The sequence below is a fragment of the Oncorhynchus mykiss genome, chromosome 2, assembly GCF_013265735.2.
Source record: "Oncorhynchus mykiss isolate Arlee chromosome 2, USDA_OmykA_1.1, whole genome shotgun sequence".
Classification (NCBI taxonomy): Eukaryota; Metazoa; Chordata; class Actinopteri; order Salmoniformes; family Salmonidae; genus Oncorhynchus; species Oncorhynchus mykiss.
In genome coordinates this window covers 102,600,534-102,618,352 of record NC_048566.1, presented here as the reverse complement: position 1 = coordinate 102,618,352, position 17,819 = coordinate 102,600,534, and the positions used below count along the sequence as shown (strand labels likewise).

The window sequence follows — 17,819 nt, the reverse complement described above, 5'->3', positions numbered from 1 at the left end:
TGTATTCCACCTCAGAACATTCCTTTTCCTGGTCTTGACGGACGGTGACCTGTATTCCACCTCAGAACATTCCTTTTCCTGGTCTTGACGGACGATGACCTGTATTCCACCTCAGAACATTCCTTTTCCTGGTCTTGACGGACGGTGACCTGTATTCCACCTCAGAACATTCCTTTTCCTGGTCTTGACGGACGGTGACCTGTATTCCACCTCAGAACATTCCTTTTCCTGGTCTTGACGGACGATGACCTGTATTCCACCTCAGAACATTCCTTTTCCTGGTCTTGACGGACGGTGACCTGTATTCCACCTCAGAACATTCCTTTTCCTGGTCTTGACGGACGATGACCTGTATTCCACCTCAGAACATTCCTTTTCCTGGTCTTGGCGGACGGTGACCTGTATTCCACCTCAGAACATTCCTTTTCCTGGTCTTGACGGACGGTGACCTGTATTCCACCTCAGAACATTCCTTTTCCTGGTCTTGACGGACGGTGACCTGTATTCCACCTCAGAACATTCCTTTTCCTGGTCTTGACGGACGATGACCTGTATTCCACCTCAGAACATTCCTTTTCCTGGTCTTGACGGACGATGACCTGTATTCCACCTCAGAACATTCCTTTTCCTGGTCTTGGCGGATGGTGACCTGTATTCCACCTCAGAACATTCCTTTTCCTGGTCTTGACGGACGGTGACCTGTATTCCACCTCAGAACATTCCTTTTCCTGGTCTTGACGGACGGTGACCTGTATTCCACCTCAGAACATTCCTTTTCCTGGTCTTGACGGACGGTGACCTGTATTCCACCTCAGAACATTCCTTTTCCTGGTCTTGACGGACGGTGACCTGTATTCCACCTCAGAACATTCCTTTTCCTGGTCTTGACGGACGGTCCTTTGAACAGCACGTTTCTCTGATTGTGTTCTCTGCTTTATTGAAATGTGACTTTCTCCTCACATACCATGGGAGGGCTTTTCACATACCATGGGAGGGCTTTACAAATACCATGGGAGGGCTTTTCACATACTATGGGAGGGCTTTACAAATACCATGGGAGGGCTTTTCAAATACCATGGGAGGGCTTTACACATACCATGGGAGGGCTTTTCAAATACCATGGGAGGGCTTTACACATACCATGGGAGGGCTTTTCAAATACCATGGGAGGGCTTTTCACATACCATGGGAGGGCTTTACACATACCATGGGAGGGCTTTTCAAATACCATGGGAGGGCTTTACACATACCATGGGAGGGCTTTTCAAATACCATGGGAGGGCTTTTCACATACCATGGGAGGGCTTTACACATACCATGGGAGGGCTTTTCAAATACCATGGGAGGGCTTTTCACATACCATGGGAGGGCTTTACACATACCATGGGAGGGCTTTTCAAATACCATGGGAGGGCTTTTCACATACCATGGGAGGGCTTTACACATACCATGGGAGGGCTTTTTACATACTATGGGAGGGCTTTTCACATAACATGGGAGGGCTTTTCACATACCATGGGAGGGCTTTTCACATACCATGGGAGGGCTTTTCACATACAGCTCCTGGGTAAGCGTTTAAATCACAGCTCCTGCGTAACCGGTTGAATCACAGCTCCTGGGTAACCGGTTAAATCACAGCTCCTGGGTAACCGGTTGAATCACAGCTCCTGGGTAACCGTTTAAATCACAGCTCCTGCGTAACCGGTTGAATCACAGCTCCTGGGTAACCGGTTGAATCACAGCTCCTGGGTAACCGGTTGAATCACAGCTCCTGGGTAACCGGTTGAATCACAGCTCCTGGGTAACCGTTTAAATCACAGCTCCTGGGTAACCGGTTGAATCACAGCTCCTGGGTAACCGGTTGAATCACAGCTCCTGGGTAACCGGTTGAATCACAGCTCCTGGGTAACCGGTTGAATCACAGCTCCTGGGTAACCGGTTAAATCACAGCTCCTGGGTAACCGGTTAAATCACAGCTCCTGGGTAGTGTCTTGGCTTCTAATTACTTCATTGCACCTTTAGTTACCCTTTTAAGTCCCATACACCACCCCATATTCAGGGCTCTGGTCTAAAGTAGTGCACTATATAGGGAATATGGTTCTATAGGGCTCTGGTCTAAAGTAGTGCACTATATAGGGAATAGGGTTCTATAGGGCTCTGGTCTAAAGTAGTGTACTCTATATAGGGAATAGGGTTCTATAGGGCTCTGGTCTAAAATAGTGTACTCTATATAGGGAATAGGGTTCTATAGGGCTCTGGTCTAAAGTAGTGTACTCTATATAGGGAATAAGGTTCTATAGGGCTCTGGTCTAAATTAGTGTACTATATATAGGGAATAGGGTTCTATAGGGCTCTGGTCTAAAGTAGTGTACTCTAAATAGGGAATAAGATTCTATAGGGCTCTGGTCTAAAGTAGTGTACTCTATATAGGGAATAGGGTTCTATAGGGCTCTGGTCTAAAGTAGTGTACTCTATATAGGGAATAGGGTTCTATAGGGCTCTGGTCTAAAGTACTGCACTATATAGGGAATAGGGTTCTATAGGGCTCTGGTCTAAAGCAGTGTACTCTATATAGGGAATAGGGTTCTATAGGGCTCTGGTCTAAAGTAGTGTACTCAATATAGGGAATAGGGTTCTATAGGGCTCTGGTCTAAATTAGTGTACTCTATATAGGGAATAGGGTTCTATAGGGCTCTGGTCAAAAGTGGTGTACTCTATATAGGGAATAGGGTTCTATAGGGGCACTGGTCTAAAGTAGTGTACTCTATATAGGGAATAGGGTTCTATAGGGCTCTGGTCTAAAGTAGTGTACTCTATATAGGGAATAGGGTTCTATAGGGCTCTGGTCTAAATTAGTGTACTATATAGGGAATAGGGTTCTATAGGGCTCTGGTCAAAAGTAGTGTACTCTATATAGGGTTCTATAGGGCTCTGGTCTAAAGTAGTGTACTATATAGGGAATAGGGTTCTATAGGGCTCTGGTCAAAAGTAGTGTACTATATATAGGGAATAGGGTTCTATAGGGCTCTGGTCAAAAGTAGTGTACTATATATAGGGAATAGGGTTCTATAGGGCTCTGGTCTAAAGTAGTGTACTATATAGGGAATAGGGTTCTATAGGGCTCTGGTCTAAAGTAGTGTACACTATATAGGGAATAGGGTTCTATAGGGCTCTGGTCTAAAGTAGTGTATTATATAGGGAATAGGGTTCTATAAGGCTCTGGTCAAAAGTAGTGTACATAATATATAGGGTTCTATAGGGCTCTGGTCTAAAGTAGTGTACTATATAGGGAATAGGGTTCTATAGGGCTCTGGTCTAAAGTAGTGTACTCTATATAGGGAATAGAGTTCTATAGGGCTCTGGTCTAAAGTAGTGTACTATATAGGGAATAGGGTTCTATAGGGCTCTGGTCTAAAGTAGTGTACTATATAGGGAATAGGGTTCTATAGGGCTCTGGTCTAAAGTAAAGTACTATATAGGGTATATGGTTCTATAGGGCTCTGGTCTAAAGTAGTGTACTCTATATAGGGAACAGGGTTCTATATGGCTCTGGTCTAAAGTAGTGCACTATATAGGGAATAGGGTTCTATAGGGGTCTGGTTTAAAGTAGTGTACTATATAGGGAATAGGGTTCTATAGGGCTCTGGTCTAAAGTAGTGTACTCTATATAGGGAATAGGGTTCTATAGGGCTCTGGTCTAAAGTAGTGCACTATATAGGGAATAGGGTTCTATAGGGCTCTGGTTAAAAGTAGTGTACTATATACAAGCACATTGAGGTGCTTAATTGTTACTCAGAAGTGTTTTGAGATAAAAACGGCTGCATTGGACCTTTAACGTTGAGCTCATTCTTGTTCTATTGTTTAACTCCGCCTATAGACCCTTTAACCCCGCCTATAGGCTAGATCACAGACCTTCCCTCCCTTGTCTTGTCTGTCGCTTATTGGTTGAATCCTTTCCCTCCGACCCCAGCGGACTTCGAGCAGTTAACAGCACAGATGATGAAAACATATCGGCATACTACAATGTATATACGGCATACAAGGCAATGTAGATCGCGTTCAGGATTCCAATCATTTAACCTGACATTTGAGTGAATGACATCATTTGGTCTGGTAAATCCTCGCCGTGCAATCGGAAGCAGCATGTTTCGAATAGTTTATCTGACTTCTGAGTGTTTCATGGATTCTTTGCGGGAATTTTGTTCAGTAGTCTACTCAGAATAAAGAGGTAAGTTGACGTTTTGTAACTGAAGTTTATTTATTAGTCTGACCGACTTTGCACCGCTAATGATTATTTGAAGATGATTGATCATGTCAATCACGATATTAGAATGTGGATTTATTTTCACAGGTCACGATTGCTTAGAGAATATTTTGTTGAACTTCAGTGACCCATTGGTGCACGCAGCCACGTGAAAAGTAACGCTGATACTTTGTATCGATGGATGCAATCATGAAACTGTCGCAACAACTGCCGCGTTCAAAATAACTGGGAACTCGGAAAACTCCGAATTCAGTTTTTTCAAGACAAATGAGAAATTGCAAAAAATGAACTCCCACTGGGAAAATTCGTTTTGTACGGTCATCCAACTCGGAATTCCAAGATGGGAACTCGGCATCTTTCTGTGGCTCTGACTTTCCGAACAGAAGATCACTAACGTTAGGATTTTTCCAGCGGTCTTGGAAGCGCCAAACGCCCACTAGAGCACGTTTTGCAATGGCCTGGTTCCCGGGTGGATGGAGATTTCACTTCATGACCAATGGAATGGTCTAAATAATTTAATTCGCCCATCCGGCGCACCGGGCCATGCAAAACCGATCCGCCCATTGTAGCGCGTTGAATCACCTAGCCAGACACTGTGTTCACATGCTAGTTGGAACAACTACAATTGGTTGTAGTTATACACCCGCTGCGTTCAACCAGTTAGCAAGTCAGATACAAAAAATTAAGCAAACATTTGTTACTCAATTGCATTGATATAAATGTATTTCAAGTTCATCTCAGAAAGGCATACTAGTTTCAGATTCCCCGAGCCCTGACACAGTAGGCTTACCCCATTGCCACAATGGTGTTAAAGGTTTCCTGAAAATGTATGGGGGCTACAGGAGCCTAACGTTCTTCCTTCTAGTCTAAGGATCTTGCATGTTCTAGTTAAAAGAGAATTGGCTCTGGAAACCAAAACAGCTAAATACTCCATCTAAACATGAATCGATTCTCAAATGTGGTGTGGTTTTAGAAACATAACTTCCTCTACTTTCATATCACATCAAAATAATGTCACGAATGCAAAATACATTTACTGCTCAGTTGTAGCCGACAGTATTTTTTCAGTGACAACAGGTTTGGGGTGTCTGTCTCCCCTTTACACACAGGTGTTCAGAGACGCAGATGGCTAATTAGCACAGGTAGTCAGTTCTGTCTTCCGTAAACAAGCGCTGTAAAATGGAAATATGCCCGTGCGGGAACGTTAACCCTATAAAGGTCTGTATCAATGTAACTTTTTTAATGTAGTTTGTATTATTTCTTGCTGTTATGAAAGATAATGTCCGTATGCTTTCAAAACCACAAACTCTGTCTGTTAATGTTTAGGCGGAGCGTCGCGGCTCTTAACAAAACTCCCCTGTACAGAAGACTCCTTCATCCAAACACTCTGTAATGGAATGGAACTCATGATCACGGGCTAGGGAGCTTCAGGATGGCTGCATCAGTTGGTTGAATCTTATAAACCTGTGCATGGTTTTACATAGTGACATTTGCATACTTTCCCTAAGAGGCTATTCATGCAAACAGCTATTAGACTATTCTGTGTCAAAGGTAGCCTACGTATTTGCAAATGCATCAACTTAATTTGCTTTAGAAAGTTGAGCTTCTTTGCAAACCTTTCTTTGTTGCAGCAGGAGGTATGACAATGACATGTCAGAGGCTAGACATGTAAATTCACTATCTAGACTCCATTGGCACGTCTAGCATATACAGTATGTATGTGTGTGTATATATACATATGTACAGTACCAGTCAAAAGTTTGGACACCTACTCATTCAAGGGTTTTCCTTTATTTTTACTATTATCTACATTGTAGAGTAGTGAAGAGTCAAAACTATGAAATAATATACAGTTGAAGTAGGACGTTTACATACACTTAGGTTGGAGTCATTAAAACTCGTTTTTCAACCACTCCACAAATGTATTGTTAACAGACTATAGTTTTGGCAAGTCGGTTAGGATATCTACTTTGTTCATGACACAAGTCATTTTTCCAACAATTGTTTACAAACAGATTATTTCACTTAGAATTCACTGTATCACAATTCCAGTGGGTCAGAAGTTTACATACACTAAGTTGACTGTGCCTCTTAAACAGCTTGAAAAATTCCAGAAAATGACATCATGGCTTTAGAAGCTTCTGATAGGCTAATAAATAATTCTAAAACATTTAAATTCTTTAAAAAAGTGGTGATCCTAACCGACCTAAAACAGGGATTGTTTACTAGGATTAAATGTCAGGAGTTGTGAAAAACTGAGTTTAAATGTATTTGGCTAAGGTGTATGTAAACTTCTGACTTCAACTGTATATATTAGTCATGAATCAATTGGACATTTTTAATAAGAAAGGAAGATGTTCCTAACCAAATACAGTTTGTTTTGTTTCCTCAGATCTATAAACTGAAGGTAGAAGCCTAAGTGTTATTGTTTATTAGTTTACTCCAATTGGGGGAAGGGTTGTTGGGAGGGTTGTTGGGGAATTTTTTACCCCAAAAATATATGGGGGATTGGAAATGATGCAGACAGTTACATTGTTGCTTCCATCAATCTTTCCTCAATATTAAGCTGATCCACCCCTTAAAATATATATAAAACGATTAACAGCAGAGGGTCCACATCCAATGGACAGCAGTGGAGAAGGTGGAAAGTTATAAGTTCCTAGGTGTACACATCACAGACAAACTGAAATTGTCCACTCACAAAGACTGTGTGGTGAAGAATGCGCAACGGGCACCTCTTCAACCTCAGGAGGCTGAAGAAATTTGGCTTGTCACCCAAAACCCTCACAAACATTTACAGGTGCACAATCGGGCTGTATCACAGCCTGGTACGGCAACTGTACCGCCCTCAACCACAAGGCTCTCCAGAGTGTGGTGTGGTCTGCACAACGCATCACTGGGGGCAAACTACCTGCCCTCCATGACACCTACAGCACCTGATGTCACAGGAAGGCCAAAAAGATCATCAAGGACATCGACCACCAGTGCCACTGCCTGTTCACACTGCTACCATCCAGAAGGATATATATATAAGTAATCATGTATTAATTTGTAGTAATTTGTTAAACAAATCAAAATATATTTTAGATTCTTCAAATTAGCCACCCTGTACCTTGATGACAGCTTTGCACACTCTTGGCATTCTCTCAACCATCTTCACCTGGAATGCTTTTCCAACAGCATTGAAGGAATTCCCACATGCTGAGCACTTGTTGGCTGCTTTTCGTTCACTCTGCGGTCCAAGAACTCACCCCAAACCATCTCAATTGGTTTGATGCCGGGTGATTGTGGAGGCCAGGTCATCTGACGCAGCACTCCATCACTCTCCTTCTTGGTCAAGTAGCCCTTACACAGCCTGGAGGTGTATTGATCATTGTCCTGTTGAAAAACAAATGATATTTCCAGTAAGCGCAAACCAGATGGGATGGCGTATTGCTGCAGAATGCTGTGGTAGCCATGCTGGTTGTGTGCCTTGAATTCGAAATCAATCACAATGTCACCAGCAAAGCACCCCCACACCATCACACAACCTCCTCCATGCTTCACGGTTGGAATCACACATGTTGAGATCATCCATTCACCTACCCTGTGTCTCACAAAGACACAGTGGTTGGAACCAAAAATCTCACATTTGTCCATTACTCGTGTTTCTTGGCCCAAGCAAGTCTCTTATTCTTATTGGTGTCCTTTAGTAGTGGTTTCTTTGCAGTAATCTGACCATGAACGCCTGATTCATGCAGTCTCCTCTGAACAGCTGATGTTGAGATGTGTCTGTTACTTGAACTCTGAAGCATTTATTTGGGCTGCAATTTCTGAAGCTGGTAACTCTAATGAACTTATCCTCTGCAGCAGAGGTAACTCTGGGTCTTCCTTTCCATGAGAGGCAGTTTCATCATCGCGCTTGATTTTCTAAAAGTAATAATGGACTATTGTTTCTCTTTGCTTATTTGAGCTTTTCTTGCCATAATATGGACTTGGTCTTTTAGCAAACAATATTCTGTATATCACCCCTACCTTTTCACAACACAACTGATTGGCTCAAACGCATTAAGAAGGAAAGAAATTCCACAAATTAACTTTAACATCTACTTGATCCGTGTGTCCCCCCCTCTAACTGCACTGTCCAATTTACAGTGAAAGAATACCATGCTATTGTTTGAGGAGAGTGCACAGTTATGAACTTTAAATGTATTAATAAACCAATTAGGCACATTTGGGCAGTCTTGATACAACATTTTGAAGAGATGTGCAATGGTTGATTGGATCAGTTTAAAACTTTGCACATACACTGCTGCCATCTTGTGGCCAAAACCTAAATTGTGCCTGGGCTGGCATAATTCATTATGTCCTTTCTCTTGCATTTCAAAGATGGTACAAAAAACCTCATGTTTTTTCTTTGTATTATCTTTTTCTCCTACATTAATTTCACATTTCCACAAACTTCAGTGTTTCCTTTTTCAAATGGTATCAAGAATATGCAAATCCTTGTGTCAGGTCCTGAGATATATATACCTAGCCAGACACTGTGTTCACATGCTAGTTGGAACAACGAAACTCAGACATTTCTTAAGGTGACTACCTCATGAAGCTGGTTGAGATGATGACATCTTTTCGCACTCTTGGCATTAAGGCAAAGGGTGGCTACTTTTTAATTTTTTTTTTAAATTTATTTTACCTTTATTTAACCAGGTGGGCTAGTTGAGAACAAGTTCTCATTTACAACTGCGACCTGGCCAAGATAAAGCATAGCAGTGTGAACAGACAACACAAAGTTACACATGGAGTAAACAATTAACAAGTAAATAACACAGTAGAGAAAAAAATGAAAAAATAGTCTGTGTGTGCAAAAGGCATGAGGAGGTAGGCAAATAATTACAATTATGCAGATTAACACTGGAGTGATAAATGATCAGATGGTCATGTACAGGTAGAGATACTGGTGTGCAAAAGAGCAGAAAAGTAAATAAATAAAAACAGTATGGGGATGAGGTTAGGTAAATTGGGTGGGCTATTTACCGATGGACTATGTACAGCTGCAGCGATCGGTTAGCTGCTCAGATAGCAGATGTTTGAAGTTGGCGAGGGAGATAAAAGTCTCCAACTTCAATGATTTTTGCAATTCGTTCCAGTCACAGGCAGCAGAGAACTGTAAAGAAAGGCGGCCAAATGAGGTGTTGGCTTTAGAAGAATCTCAAATATAAAATATATTTAGATTTCTTTAACTTTTTGTTGTTGTTGCTTACTACATGATTCCTTATGTTTTGTTTCGTAGTTTGGACGTCTTCGCTATTAATCTAAATAAAGAAAAACCCTGGAATGAGTAGATGTGTCCAAACTTTTGACTGGTAGTGTGTGTGTTTTGTATGTATCCACACACTGAGTATAACAAACATCAGGAACACCTTCCTAATATTGAGTTGCACCCCCTTTTGCCCTCAGAACAGCCTCAATTGCCGGGGCATGGATTCTACAAGGTGTCAAACATTCCACAGGTATGCTGGCCCATGTTGACTCTGATGCGTCACAGTTGTGTTAAGTTGGCTGAATGTCCTTTGGGTGGTGGACCATTCTTGATACACACGGGAAAACTTTTGAGTGTAAAAAAACCCAGCAGCGTTGCAGTTTTTGCATCTACTACCAGGGGTGGTCAAAGGCATTTAAATATTTTGTCTTGCCCATTCACCCTCTGAATGGCACACATACACAATCTATGTCTCAAGGCTGAAGAATCCTTCTTTAACCCGTCTCTTCCCCTTCATCTACACTGATTTGAAGCCGACTCCAGGGGTGCGTGGGGTGGGGCCGACTCCAGACGTGGGTGGGTTGGGGCCGACTCCAGGCGTGTGTGGGTTGGGGCCGACTCCAGGGGTGCGTGGGGTGGGGTGGGGCCGACTCCAGGGGTGCGTGGGGTGGGGCCGACTCCAGGCGTGGGTGGGGTGGGTTGGGGCCGACTCCAGGCGTGGGTGGGGTGGGTTGGGGCCGACTCCAGGCGTGGGTGGGTTTGGGCCGACTCCAGGCGTGGGTGGGGTGGGGCCGACTCCAGTGGTGCGTGGGGTGGGGCCGACTCCAGTGGTGGGTTGGGGCCGACTCCAGTGGTGGGTTGGGGCCGACTCCAGTGGTGCGTGGGGTGGGGCCGACTCCAGGGGTGGGTGGGGTGGGTTGGGGCCGACTCCAGGCGTGGGTGGGGTGGGTTGGGGCCGACTCCAGGCGTGGGTGGGGTGGGTTGGGGCCGACTCCAGGCGTGGGTGGGGTGGGTTGGGGCCGACTCCAGGCGTGGGTGGGGTGGGTTGGGGCCGACTCCAGGCGTGGGTGGGGTGGGTTGGGGCCGACTCCAGGCGTGGTTGGGGTGGGTTGGGGCCGACTCCAGGCGTGGTTGGGGTGGGTTGGGGCCGACTCCAGGCGTGGTTGGGGTGGGTTGGGGCCGACTCCAGGCGTGGTTGGGGTGGGTTGGGGCCGACTCCAGGCGTGGTTGGGGTGGGTTGGGGCCGACTCCAGGGGTGCGTGGGGTGGGTTGGGGCCGACTCCAGGGGTGCGTGGGGTGGGGTGGGGCCGACTCCAGGGGTGGGTGGGTGGGTGGGGTGGGGCCGACTCCAGTGGTGCGTGGGGTGGGGTGGGGCCGACTCCAGGGGTGGGTGGGGTGGGGTGGGGCCGACTCCAGGGGTGGGTGGGGTGGGGTGGGGCCGACTCCAGGGGTGGGTGGGTTGGGTTGGGGCCGACTCCAGGGGTGGGTTGGGGCCGACTCCATGGGGTGGATTGGGGCCGACTCTAGGGGTGAAAAAGCTGTGTGACTCAGAGTTGGCGTTTGTGTCACCAGGCTTTTTGTTTCAGGGGAAAATATGTCCTCTGGTCACTCAATATATAATTAGTCATAATGATGGGTAGCAACATTGTTTATATAGCTCTGGTCATGTCTAGTTTATCTAGACTCTATTCATTCCATGGTAGCTAGATATAATAGCTAAAGGGCTAACCAAGAAAACATCCAAAAAGGACTAATTTGAGGCAAACAGGAGACACTTTACTTCTGACGCTAAGGCTTTATTCCATTGTCTAAATATTCTATTATTGTGACTAATGACACTACGGTGCATTCGGAAAGTATTCAGACCCCTTCCATTTTTCCACGTTTTGTTACATTACTGCATTTTTCTAAAATTGATTAAATTAGTTGTTTTCTACACACAATACCCCATATTGGCAAAGTGAAAACAGGTGTTTGCAAATAAAATCCAATAAAAAAGAAACATACCTTATTTCCGTAATTATTCAGACCCTTTGCTATGAGACTCGAAATTGAGCTCAGGTGCATCCTGTTTCCATTGATCATCAATTGATTGGACATGATTTTGGGAAAGGCACACGTCTGTCTATATAAAGGTCTCACATTTGACGGAATTTTCCTTAGAGCTCTGAGACAGGATTGTGTCGAGGCACAGATCTGGGGAAGGGTACCAACAAGTGTCTGCCACATTGAAGGTCCTCAAGAACACAGTGGCCGCCCTCATTCTTAAATGGAAGAAGTTTGGATCCACCAACACTTTTCCTAGAGCTGGCCGCCCAGCCAAACTGAACAATTGGGGGAGCAGGGCCTTGGTCAGGGAAGTGACCAAGAACCCGATGGTCACACTGACAGAGCTCCAGAGTTCCTCTGTGGAGATGGGAGAACCTTCCAGCAGGACAAACATCTCTGCAGCACTCCACCAATCAGGCCTTTATGGTAGAGAGGCCAGACGGAAGCCACTCCTCAGTAAAAGCCATTTGACAGCCCGCTTGGAGTTTGCCAAAAGCATCTAAAGGACCCTCAGACTATCCCTACGGTGAAGCATAGTGGTGGCAGCATCACACTGTGGGGATGTTTTTCAGCGGCAGAGACTGGCAGACCAGTCAGGATCGAGGCAAAGATGAACGGAGCAAAGTACAGAGAGATCCTTGATGAAAACCTGCTCCAGAGCGCTCAGGACCTCAGACTGGGGCGAAGGTTCACCTTCCAAAAGGACAACGACCCTAAACACACAGCCAAGACAATGCAGGAGTGGCTTCAGGACAAGTCTCTGAATGTCCTTGAGTGGCCCAGCCAGAGCCCAGACTTGAACCCAATCAAACATCGCTGGAGAGACCTGAAAATAGCTGTGCATCGACGCTCCTCATCCAACCTGACTTGAGAGGATCTGCAGAGAAGAATGGGAGAAACTCTCCAAATACAGGTGTGCCGAGCTTGTAGCGTCATACACAAGAAGACTCGAGGCTGTAATCGCTGCCAAAGGTGCTTTAATAAAGTACTGAGTAAACTGTCTGAATACTTATGTAAATGTTATTTTTCAGATTTTTATCATGCAGTATTGTGTGTAGATTGAGGGACAAATAACAATTGAATCAATTTTAGAATAAGGCTGTAATAATCTGGAAAAATTCAAAGGCTCTGGATACTTTCCGAATGCACTGCGTGTGCATATATATATAAAAGTATGTGAACACCCCTTCATATTATTGGATTTGGCTATTTCAGCCACACCCGTTGCTGGCAGGTGTATAAAATCGAGCGCACCGCCATGCAATCTCCATAGACAAACATTGGCAGTAGAATGACCTTTCCAACAAGTCAGTTCATCAAATTTCTGCCTTGCTAGAGCTGCCCCAGTCAACTGTAAGTACTATTATTGTGAACTGGAAACATCTAGGAGCAACAACGGCCCAGCCATGAAGTGGTAGGTCACACAAGCTCACAGAATGGGACCGCTGAAGCGCGTAACGTGTAAAAATCATCTGTCCTTGGTTGCAACACCCAGGAGAAAGCTACCTGCCCGAATGCAGTGCCAACTGTAAAGTTTGGTGGAGGAGGAATAATAGATTGGGGCTGTTTTTCATGGTTCGGGCCCCTTAGTTCCAGTGAAGGGAAATCCTAACACTACAGCATACCATGCCATTCAAGATGATTCTGTGCTTCTAACATTGTTGCAACAGTTTGGGGAAGACCCTTTCCTAGTTCAACATGACAATGCCCCGTGCACCAAGCAAGGTCCATACAGAAATAGTTTGTCGATAGTTGTGGAAGAACTTGACTGGCCTGCACAGAGCCCTGACCTCAACCCCATCAAACGCCTTTGGGATGAATTGGAACGCAGACTGCGAGCCAGACCTAATCACCATAAATCAGTGCGTGACCTCACTAATTATCTAACATCAAGTGGAAAGCCTTCCCAGAAGTGTGGAGGCTGTTTTATAGCGGCAAAGGGGAAACAACTCAATATTAATGCTGATGATTTTGGAATGAGATGTTTGACGAGCAAGTGTCCACATACTTTTGGTCGTGTAGTGTATGTAACCTCACAATGTACTGTGGACTTACTGCTTTCCTTGGTATCGGTCAATCAATGTGCCCGTTTTCCTCCTGCGTTGTTTCACTGATAATGTAATGTTGTATTGAAGAGATTGTAATGTTGTTGTGTGACAGCAGAATGTTGTATTGAAGAGAATGTAATGTTGTGTTGTGTGACAGCAGAATGTTGTATTGAAGAGAATGTAATGTTGTGTTGTGTGACTGCAGAATGTTGTATTGAAGAGAATGTAATGTTGTGTTGTGTGACAGCAGAATGTTGTATTGAAGAGAATGTAATGTTGTGTTGTGTGACAGCAGAATGTTGTATTGAAGAGAATGTAATGTTGTGTTGTGTGACAGCAGAATGTTGTATTGAAGAGAATGTAATGTTGTGTGACAGTAGAATGTTGTATTGAAGAGAATGTAATGTTGTGTGACAGCAGAATGTTGTATTGAAGAGAATGTAATGTTGTGTGACAGCAGAATGTTGTATTGAAGAGAATGTAATGTTGTGTTGTGTGACAGCAGAATGTTGTATTGAAGAGAATGTAATGTTGTGTGACAGCAGAATGTTGTATTGAAGAGAATGTAATGTTGTGTTGTGTGACAGCAGAATGTTGTATTGAAGAGAATGTAATGTGTGACAGCAGAATGTTGTATTGAAGAGAATGTAATGTTGTGTGACAGCAGAATGTTGTGTGACAGCAGAATGTTGTATTGAAGAGAATGTAATGTTGTGTTGTGTGACAGCAGAATGTTGTGTGACAGCAGAATGTTGTATTGAAGAGAATGTAATGTTGTGTGACAGCAGAATGTTGTATTGAAGAGAATGTAATGTTGTGTTGTGTGACAGCAGAATGTTGTGTGACAGCAGAATGTTGTATTGAAGAGAATGTAATGTTGTGTGACAGCAGAATGTTGTATTGAAGAGAATGTAATGTTGTGTCGTGTGACAGCAGAATGTTGTATTGAAGAGAATGTAATGTTGTGTTGTGTGACAGCAGAATGTTGTATTGAAGAGAATGTAATGTTGTGTTGTGTGACAGCAGAATGTTGTATTGAAGAGAATGTAATGTGTCGTGTGACAGCAGAATGTTGTATTGAAGAGAATGTAGTGTTGTGTGACAGCAGAATGTTGTATTGAAGAGAATGTAATGTTGTTTTGTGTGACAGCAGAATGTTGTATTGAAGAGAATGTAATGTTGTGTGACAGCAGAATGTTGTATTGAAGAGAATGTAGTGTTGTGTTGTGTGACAGCAGAATGTTGTATTGAAGAGAATGTAATGTTGTGTGACAGCAGAATGTTGTATTGAAGAGAATGTTGTGTTGTGTGACAGCAGAATGTTGTATTGAAGAGAATGTAATGTTGTGTGACAGCAGAATGTTGTATTGAAGAGAATGTTGTGTTGTGTGACAGCAGAATGTTGTATTGAAGAGAATGTTGTGTTGTGTGACAGCAGAATGTTGTATTGAAGAGAATGTAATGTGTCGTGTGACAGCAGAATGTTGTATTGAAGAGAATGTAGTGTTGTGTGACAGCAGAATGTTGTATTGAAGAGAATGTAATGTTGTGTAGTGTGACAGCAGAATGTTGTATTGAAGAGAATGTAATGTTGTGTTGTGTGACAGCAGAATGTTGTATTGAAGAGAATGTAATGTTGTGTTGTGTGACAGCAGAATGTTGTATTGAAGAGAATGTAATGTTGTGTTGTGTGACAGCAGAATGTTGTATTGAAGAGAATGTAATGTTGTGTGACAGCAGAATGTTGTATTGAAGAGAATGTAATGTTGTGTTGTGTGACAGCAGAATGTTGTATTGAAGAGAATGTTGTGTTGTGTGACAGCAGAATGTTGTATTGAAGAGAATGTTGTGTTGTGTGACAGCAGAATGTTGTATTGAAGAGAATGTAGTGTTGTGTGACAGCAGAATGTTGTATTGAAGAGAATGTAATGTTGTGTTGTGTGACAGCAGAATGTTGTATTGAAGAGAATGTAATGTTGTGTGACAGCAGAATGTTGTATTAAAGAGAATGTAATGTTGTGTTGTGTGACAGCAGAATGTTGTATTGAAGAGAATGTAATGTTGTGTTGTGTGACAGCAGAATGTTGTATTGAAGAGAATGTAATGTTGTGTTGTGTGACAGCAGAATGTTGTATTGAAGAGAATGTAATGTTGTGTTGTGTGACAGCAGAATGTTGTATTGAAGAGAATGTAATGTTGTGTGACAGCAGAATGTTGTATTGAAGAGAATGTAATGTTGTGTTGTGTGACAGCAGAATGTTGTATTGAAGAGAATGTAATGTTGTGTGACAGCAGAATGTTGTATTGAAGAGAATGTAATGTTGTGTTGTGTGACAGCAGAATGTTGTATTGAAGAGAATGTAATGTTGTGTGACAGCAGAATGTTGTATTGAAGAGAATGTAATGTTGTGTCGTGTGACAGCAGAATGTTGTATTGAAGAGAATGTAATGTTGTGTCGTGTGACAGCAGAATGTTGTATTGAAGAGAATGTAATGTTGTGTTGTGTGACAGCAGAATATTGTGTGACAGCAGAACGTTGTATGACAGCAGACACAGTGAACTCTAAGGTCCACCCCTGAACTCACTGCAGGAAGGATAATTATTAATTGGTCACGCTGGTCAGACTGACCTCGTACCAGAACCTGCTTTTCTACATGTCAATAAGTAATATGTCATGAATCATAAGCCAACATCCCTCTTCAGTTGTGTGTGTGTGTGTGTGTGTGTGTGTGTACACCTCTGCTCTATCCTCCTGACGTGTGGCTAGGTAACCACCAGTCCCTCCTACCTGAGGTGTTGGAGAGATGAGACTGTAGAGCGCCTCGGCGTGGGCTGTAGAGCGCGTGGTATGTAGAGCGCCTCGGCGTGGGCTGTAGAGCGCGTGGTATGTAGAGCGCCTCGGCGTGGGCTGTAGAGCGCCTCGGCTTGGGCTGTAGAGCGCCTCGGCGAGGGCTGTAGAGCGGGTGGTATGTAGAGCGCCTCGGCGTGGGCTGTAGAGCGCCTCGGCGTGGGCTGTAGAGCGCTTCGGCTTGGGCTGTAGAGCGCCTCGGCGTGGGCTGTAGAGCGGGTGGTATGTAGAGCGCCTCGGCGTGGGCTGTAGAGCGCCTCGGCGTGGGCTGTAGAGCGCCTCGGCGTGGGCTGTAGAGCGCGTGGGCTGTAGAGCGCCTCGGCGTGGGCTGTAGAGCGCGTGGGCTGTAGAGCGCCTCGGCGTGGGCTGTAGAGCGCGTGGTATGTAGAGCGCCTCGGCGTGGTATGTAGAGCGCCTCGACGTGGGCTGTAGAGCGGGTGGGCTGTAGAGCGCCTCGGCGTGGGCTGTAGAGCGCCTAGGCTTGGGTTGTAGAGCGCCTCGGCGTGGGCTGTAGAGCGCCTCGGCGTGGGCTGTAGAGCGCCTCGGCGTGGTATGTAGAGCGCCTCGACGTGGGCTGTAGAGCGGGTGGGCTGTAGAGCGCCTCGGCGTGGGCTGTAGAGCGCCTAGGCTTGGGCTGTAGAGCGCCTCGGCGTGGGCTGTAGAGCGCCTCGGCGTGGGCTGTAGAGCGCCTCGGCGTGGGCTGTAGAGCGCCTCGGCCTGGGCTGTAGAGCGCCTCGGCGTGGGCTGTAGAGCGCGTGGTATGTAGAGCGCCTCGGCGTGGGCTGTAGAGCGGGTGGGCTGTAGAGCGCCATGGCGTGGGCTTTAGAGCGGGTGGGCTGTAGAGCGCCTCGGCTTGGGCTGTAGAGCGCCTCGGCTTGGGCTGTAGAGCGCCTCGGCTTGGGCTTGTAGAGCGCCTCGGCGTGGGCTGTAGAATGCCTCCGCGTGGGCTGTAGAATACCCCTGTGCGCTAGATGAGGCGACCTGTCTACGTCTGTGGTTAGGTTGTGGCCCACATGAGTTAAATGTAGGTGACTGTTTACTTCACCATGATGAAGTGATCCTCTGCAAAGAGGATGATAAATCATCTCAGTATTACTGACAAAGCATCGGTGGTGTTTCCTTGAGAAGGTTTGAAATACATTCTTCAGTTTACTCCCCCTCAATATGTTCTGAAGTTACAGTTCTGTGGTGAAGGGGGATTTAATCACGTTTGTGTGAAGCAGAGATGAGAGGGCAGAACACATGTGGAGTCTCCATTCCAACCTCACCACAGTAAATGGCATGAGTCATACGTGTTGCCTATTGCCTTATATAGCAAAACACAAGACAGGAATGGGCTGGAGACTTACAGCACTGTTTGGAGATGT

The 17,819-nt window shown here is 44.9% G+C and overlaps 2 protein-coding genes across 2 annotated transcripts in view; one reads left to right on the top strand and one right to left on the bottom strand.

Moving 5' to 3' along the window:
• Nucleotides 1–3,946: 3,946 nt before the first annotated feature.
• Nucleotides 3,947–17,819, top strand: part of c2h15orf39 (chromosome 2 C15orf39 homolog) — a 39,108-nt gene continuing 25,235 nt past the window's right edge. The window contains exon 1 of the mRNA XM_036934567.1: nucleotides 3,947–4,228. The gene's annotated coding sequence lies outside the window, so the exon portion shown is untranslated. The remainder of the gene's footprint in view (nucleotides 4,229–17,819) is intronic.
• Nucleotides 10,020–17,735, bottom strand: LOC118936918 (basic proline-rich protein-like). The gene is made up of 3 exons (XM_036934571.1): nucleotides 17,721–17,735; nucleotides 16,362–17,250; nucleotides 10,020–11,029 (listed from the first exon to the last, which is right to left on the bottom strand). The coding sequence occupies exons 1-3, from the start codon at nucleotides 17,733–17,735 to the stop codon at nucleotides 10,020–10,022; spliced, it is 1,914 nt and encodes a 637-aa protein (XP_036790466.1).